This window comes from Tubulanus polymorphus, chromosome 3 (assembly GCF_964204645.1).
Source record: "Tubulanus polymorphus chromosome 3, tnTubPoly1.2, whole genome shotgun sequence".
In the NCBI taxonomy this organism is placed as follows: domain Eukaryota; kingdom Metazoa; phylum Nemertea; class Palaeonemertea; order Tubulaniformes; family Tubulanidae; genus Tubulanus; species Tubulanus polymorphus.
In genome coordinates, this window is record NC_134027.1 from 10,514,376 (window position 1) to 10,521,451 (window position 7,076).

The 7,076-nt window shown below is 39.1% G+C and overlaps 1 protein-coding gene across 2 annotated transcripts; it reads left to right on the top strand.

Moving 5' to 3' along the window:
* The first annotated feature begins 41 nt into the window (after positions 1-41).
* Positions 42-4,829, top strand: LOC141901856 (solute carrier family 22 member 15-like). Of its 2 annotated transcripts, none has more exons than XM_074789378.1 (9): positions 42-183; positions 928-1,610; positions 1,708-1,936; positions 2,073-2,268; positions 2,460-2,693; positions 3,011-3,145; positions 3,331-3,534; positions 3,680-3,752; positions 3,900-4,829. In XM_074789378.1, exons 2-9 carry the CDS (start codon positions 1,155-1,157, stop codon positions 4,107-4,109), a joined length of 1,737 nt encoding a protein of 578 aa, XP_074645479.1. In that variant the 5' UTR covers positions 42-183; positions 928-1,154; the 3' UTR covers positions 4,110-4,829. The 2 variants fall into 2 exon arrangements, with proteins under 2 accessions (XP_074645479.1, XP_074645480.1); XM_074789379.1 differs by lacking the exon at positions 42-183 and adding an exon at positions 764-817.
* The last annotated feature ends 2,247 nt before the right edge of the window (positions 4,830-7,076 follow it).

The window sequence follows — 7,076 nt, forward strand, 5'->3', positions numbered from 1 at the left end:
TATATATATATATATATTTACTTCACTCACTTCGATTGATAAATAGATGCCCTTAGATTGTGCGAGTTTCAATTTATACAATCGTGTTCTACTGGCATATGAGATAAAAAAAGACGTTCACGCATATTTGCTGATTACGTAGCGCGACAAAGATCGTATAGGATTTACCAATGAATATCAAAGGTAAATAGTTGAATTTCTGTTCTACTTTCCCCGATGATTTCAGTTCATAATCCTAATGCGTACAAAATACGTAGATCCTTATGCCGAATAGATTTTTTGAAGATAAGTTTTTATATCATTTTCAAAATCTAAATTTGAATATATAGATGTAGTGCCAATTTTGTTTTTACCTGGTATGGCTATGAAAGAGTGCTCGAATTCAAACGAAGTCATCTATCCAAATCCTTTGAATAATATCAACGAACGATACATTAAGAATGATAGCGGTTGGTTCGTGATGGAAATTGTTGACTTTTTCATCACACTCTGCAAATGCGATAGATACTTGTGAAAGATGATAAATGATTAGTATTCACCATTCCAACCGAAGCACAAACAAAGGAAGATGAATTGACAATTGATAATGACGTATATTTGCGTAATTACCATCGGCCTGAATAAATGCGTAGCTTTTGATAAAACTGTTGAATATATATGTCAGGTTGATCGAAAATTTTATACATAAGAGCGACCCATTTTTGTATGACGCACTTGTCTGAAAAATTAGATTTAGAGATATAAGAATTTGAAAAACTAAATTGGACAAACATGACTGTGAACTAAACCGGAATCTTTTGATGTATGTTTGCTCCGAGTTAGTAATCTATATTTTTTATTCGTAATGTTTTAACCTAATAACGCGTAGAGCACGCACTCGACTCGTTTGGAAAATGATCATAATACTATTTAACATATGTTTTACAGTATAGTGGGCTACGCTGTGTACCTCAAATACGTACCTCGCAAAAAGTTTTCCAATCGACAACCTCAAAAATTGCAGTGGCAGGATAAATTCAGGCGGTGCCAAGACGAAATCGAAAGACGCAGAGTTTATTGGAATATTTAAGCTTACGCACGTTCGCGTTTATGAAGAATTCTATAATCGGAATTTTTGTAGATTAATATTCGAAGCATTATCAAGCGTAAACAATATGGCAAATATGGAAGAATCGATCGCCTCCAAAAACGACCAGAAGAAGCTACCTCCAGACTTGTCGGATTTGACAATGAGCATCGATGCTGAGATGGGTATTCCAAAACATGATGGCGGCGATGGTCTCTTAGCCGACGTTGAAAATGATCCGGAACACGAGCCCGCGAAGTTCGAGGATGTGTTGCACATCGTTGGTGGAACTGACCGATTTCAGATCCTCGTGTACATTATGGTGAATGTTTCATTTGAATTTGCTGCCTCTTGTGCAACGACTTACTTCATCATCGAAGGTGCAAATCCAGGCTGGAGCTGTTTGAAATGCGAAAAATACTTGTCAGACGGATCTTACTGCTCTCAGTTCAGCGCTAACGCTACAGAAGGCAGCTGCAAAAACGACAATGACAACTGCTACAATATGACCTTCAATACTCAGTACACATCGATTGTCTCAGAGGTACTCATTCCAAAAGTTATTCATTACCTTCTGGGTTAGGCGTACAACGATTCCAAGTTTAACATGTATTTATGAAATATTTCGTCAATGTTTTCAGTGGGCACTTGTTTGCAACGAAGGCTGGATCGCAAAACTCGTAGCCAGCATATTCTTCGCAGGGTTATTGGTCGGTGTCGTAGTTATGGGGCAAATATCTGACAGTTTTGGACGAAAGATCAGTCTGATTCCTTGCTGGATCGTCCTCATCATAGCCCAGTCCGTTCTATCTGCAGCACCTTCAGTTCCCATTTACGTAACCATTCGGTTTGTAGCTGGCATGTGTGTAGGTAGGTACGCGCAAATTTTAAAAAGAATCCTCGTCCGGGAAATGCTCCAATCTGATAGCTGACCTACGCATAAGGGTTATGTAGCCAGTTAAGGAATTATCGATAATTGAAAGAACCACTTAAAATGTCATTGCAGGATGTTTGGCAGCTAATGGCGCAGTACTGGCTATGGAATTCATGGATCCAAAATGGCGGACAGTTGTCGGTTTCAGGTTCGGTTGGCAGGTTGGTCAATGCGCTACTGCATTGATGGCTTACCTGTTACCCGACTGGAGGAAACTGTCACTAGCAACCGGTCTCGTCAGCTTACCATTACTTCCTATAATCTGGTAGTGAGTACAGCCAAAAAATAAATGATATGGAAAATACATAATACCTGGAAACATCTAGAATTTGAACATTTTCCGCGTTTCTTAGGTTTCTGGCACTGGTTCATTTTTTCTCTATTACATAGGATTTTTGATCCTTCGAATACCATTATTTCAGGATCAATAAAGATTTTGGATAAGAATTTGCTTTTCAGTTTTCTTCCGGAAAGTGCACGCTGGTACGTTGAAAAACAGAAAATCGACCAAGCGGAAAATTGCCTGAAATACGTAGCCAAAATTAATGGAAAGGATACGACCGGATTGCGAGAAAAACTAGAGTTGATTAGTAATGCAGAGGCCACGAAGAAAAAAGCAAAATCATTAAATGTTACTTATCTATTCCGCACAAGGAAACTGGCTATTCGAAGCGTCGTTTTGATATACGCTTGGCAAGTATCAAGTCGTTATGATGCCAATGTCATTAGTAACTAGGAATTTCCATTGTCGTCATTAGATATGGCTAATGAATATGGTAAACACATTCTCCATCTGTAAATGGATTCCCAATCATAATGGCACATGATTCCATTTATATCTTAGTACCTTCAAGTTAACGCTGGTGTAAAAAGTATCGTTGGATGTTTTGTTTACTGTCCTGGTTTCATGCATAAATCAACTTCAAAAACCGAAAACCTATCCATAAAATAGCACAATGAGAAATAAATTTTTATTTTCATGCTTCTTTTTCCTGATATCATTTATTCAGGCTGGCAACATCTCTAATGTTTTACGGTATTTCTAATCAAATGAGCGACATGACCGGAAATATGTATCTGAATGTATTCATATCAGGTGCTGGTGTTTTACTGACGAGATGGACTTTCGTATTTTTAGTAAATTGGTAAGTTTTGCCAAGAAAATGATTGAACTTTGTTCATATTCTTTCGGATATTTCGATGAATGTCCCGGGGACAGTTGCTAAATATTGAGTCACGATCGTTCTAGCACGGTCTGTTTTACCCGGCATTCTGGCTTTGCTATATCTCATAACTTTTGGACGTGGTTTTGATTTATACTCTTTTTCAGGATTGGACGACGTATCAGCTTGCTGATATTCCTCGGTATACCGGGTCTATGCTTATTAGCTATAATGATCATGGATTTGACCGGTTTTCTGGACAAAAATCCTATGTTCGTAACTTATTTCGGCCTTTCCGCATACATAATTGGAGCCGGTGCTTGGTGCGTTACGACCTACTATTCTGCTGAACTGTATCCGACGCTACTGAGGTAAGTAAGATACGTTCATATTTGAACTACCATAATTAAATCGAAGTCATTCATAAGGTTTGAAATTAGGTTTTATGTAAGTAAATGATTAAAATCGATGCATTGTTCCAAAGGTAACGAGTCTCAATTGTTTACTTTACTTCAGAAATACCGCAACTGGTACAGGATTTATGGGTGCTAGAATCGGATCAATCATAGCTCCCCAGATTTCTTTGATGGTAAGCTAATTGGTTGAATCACACCCCAAAATGCAGTATACACTGATCGTAAAACAACCTCGAAGTTCTTTGTCGTTCCGATACTGTGCATGTTGAACAAAGTTATTTCGTATCGATGGTATGCATTGGATTGATTTTTGTTTGTAGAGTAGTCTACATGAGTCCGCACCGTACGTAGTTGTTGGCGCTGTGGCACTGTCAAGCGCTGCACTGAACTTCTTCATTCTGCCAGAAACGACCGATAGACCACTGCCGGAAGACCTCGAAGAACAAAAGCCCGACAGGGCGAATCCCAATATTAATGCAAATCAAGTTGACCCGATTATCATAAAAGAAAATAATGATACGAAATTCTGATGGCATCGGCAATTATCAAACCAGTAGATAAAAGCATGTGATATTTCAGTCACCAGAAATTATTTTGATCTTGTTCTCCTAATCTGAGAAAATATTCCTAATTTCCATGTAAGTAATCAGTAAATGTGTTCTGTACGGAAGCGATGAGGGGCCTCGAGATGTCGCGTTCCAACTCGACAAGTCGTCCTATTTATGTCGACATACCGCGATATATCGCGTCAAGTCGACATGAATATGTCGATATATCGCGACTTTTTGACGACATATTTCGTTTTCACGACCACTTTCCTCGCGAAAAGTCGACATATTCATGACGACTTGGAACGCAGTCGTCATATCACTGGTGTCCTCATCTTACATTTAGACGTGTCTTCAAATGACGGCTTGTCCCGTGGAAAATAGGCGAAAAAGCGAAATTTGTCGTGAAAACGTCACGATATGTCGACATATTCATGTCGACTTGACGCGATATATCGCGATATATCGACATAAATAAGGCGACTTGTCGAGTTGGAACGCGACAACTCGAGGCCCTTTATCGCTTCCGTAGTTCTGGAAAGTAAGTAATCTCACAAGAAGCCATAAAATCCATTTAATAGCCTTCATCATACATCGTAATCTACTCGTAGTACATTTATCATAGACAATATAACACTAGGCCAAGTTATTAGGGTACTACATGTATAACTATAATTTCTAGTTTGTAACGAGTGGCGCACTGACGCATTTGTATTGATAATAAAATCATAAACTTTATAATTCGATTATTTTTCTAGATAACAGAATTATTACTTTTTTTCGCATGAAAATACCAGGAAAGCAATGAATGTAGAAGTGAAGCAGCGATAACGGGTTTTCTGCATTAGAGTATTTTGCATCCACTGAATAGATCAATATTCCCGCATTTTGGAGGTGACTCTACGGGATTAAACGGATTAAAAGTGCCCATCACTTTTTAAATCAACTTTGTGTTGATACAAATAACTTCCGTGCTAGCGCAAAGCTGAGGTCTAACGGTCAAAATCTTCACCCAAGCCCTGTTATGTACGGGGGCTTTCATTTGTAGCATCTCACCACTGTCTGTCAATAACCTCGAGCAGAGGAGGGGACATTGATAAAATTCATCAGCTCCGAATAGAGCATGTTCATTTACATGGCAAACAATGGATATACCCCATTCTCGTTCCGACGGCTGAATCGCAGAAGGCGTCAATCGATACCTGCCGATTCTTCGATTCAAATACTGGATTTCAAGGATCTTTCATTGGACCCTTCGGTGACGACTTTTTCTACAAGCCACACTTAGCCGGAAGTAGGACCGGAACATAATCGCTTATTACTACGTTGCACTGCGGACAGATGGAAGAAATAAGTTTGGCGTTGGTTTTCCTCACTGCCGGACGGGCCTCTGCGCTGTGGTTATTTACAACACCTAGCTTTCGTTCCCGCGACTGTCTACATCGTGTGGCCTTTAGGATTCTGTGGGGCTGTGTGTAGTCTGAGGGCCGTGTCTGGGGTTAGTCCACTGTGTGTAGTCCACTGTACACTGTACGTGGACCATGGATTGTGTGTCCTGTTGCCTGCTGTGTTGGAGGAATGTGAGCCGTGGAGTTTTAGGTGCATTATTAGAAATTGACCTATCAAAGGAATATAGAAAACCAAAGGAAAGGAAACGTTTATGTTTTTTATGAGTCGATTAGAAAGAAAAGAATATTTCTATAATTCTTTATATTACGTTAATCGTCATTTTGTGAAATTTATCAGTGATGGAGTTCGTTTGTTATTCCGCATTTCGTTGGCCACATTTTTGTTTCCGCAGAGAGTTTAGTTGCGCTTAACGCATGATTTGATTTAGTTTGCTCAGTTCATGTGGATGCAGTTTTTTGTGTGCCTATGACCACTTTTATTTTAGAATTTTCAGTGTTCTGTTCTGCTTTTATGGTGGCTGATTCGGGCCATACTAAAAAAATTTTCTGTACGGCTAAAGCAACGATAAAAAAATTTTCATATTGGCCCGTTTTTTGGTTTTCTTCCGCGAGAATTCAGAAGATTTTAGTTTTCTCGCGTGAGAATTCAAAACATTTTGGTTTTCTCGCCCGAGAATTCAAAACATTTTGGTTTTCTCGCGCGAAAATTCAAAATGTTTGGTTTTCTCGCGCGAAAATTCAAAAAGTTTCGTTTTCTCGCGCGAGAAAACCAAGTTTTGAATTCTCACGTGAGAATTCCAAACTTTTTGAATTCTCGCGCGAGAAAACCAAAATGTTTTGTTTTCTCGCTTTTCAATACATATTTCCGTGCTGCCTTTTCATTCTCGGCGTACATTAAGCGCCATCTTGGATTGTTTTGATATCGGTCGTAGACGTCAGCGCATTTCCGGCGCGCGCAGAAGATTTCGGTGTTATGGCACATTGTTCAGGATGTCGACAGTTGTTAGTCGTTAGTGGTACACCGTTGAACGCGTTTCCGTGTTTCACCTAGCAATGGGAGATCAATCCGATGAAGAGATGCTCGAGTCTGGGTAAAAGACGACAGTTTCTCGACGACTTAAGATGCGTTTCCGTTCCATGAAACGGTGCAATATACTTCAAATGATCAATCAAGAAAGCGTTCCATTTTCGTGGAAGTATTAGGAAATAAATAATAATATTTATATTGGGAAGTTAATCAATAAGATTCAATTAAAGAAAAAGTGTAACAGCAGCTACGTATTATTTTAAAAGGGTGGTTGAACCCTATAGTCGTTGAATTATGGTTGAACCCGTATTAGAATTATATTTATTTGAACTCAATACAACCTTAGTTTTGGGTTGCAATAACAAGAATTAGACAAAACGTTTTGGGTTGCCATAACAAGGATTAGACAAAACGGGTTGCTGTTGCCACAACAAGAAGTAGACAAAAATACGCTCGCTGACGTGGCAGTCTGGCGAGTGGCTAATATAAGGAGGGTCCCCAAAATCTAAGAGA

What these genes read in the sequence shown, in the direction of transcription:
- LOC141901856 (XM_074789378.1), top strand. Translation starts at nt 1,155, where the DNA reads ATGGCAAATATGGAAGAATCGATCGCCTCCAAAAACGACCAGAAGAAG. An exon ending in TTACTTCCTATAATCTGGTA is followed by an intron (nt 2,269 to 2,459) that starts GTGAGTACAGCC and finishes TTTGCTTTTCAG; the next exon opens with TTTTCTTCCGGAAAGTGCAC. An exon ending in CTGTATCCGACGCTACTGAG is followed by an intron (nt 3,535 to 3,679) that starts GTAAGTAAGATA and finishes ACTTTACTTCAG; the next exon opens with AAATACCGCAACTGGTACAG.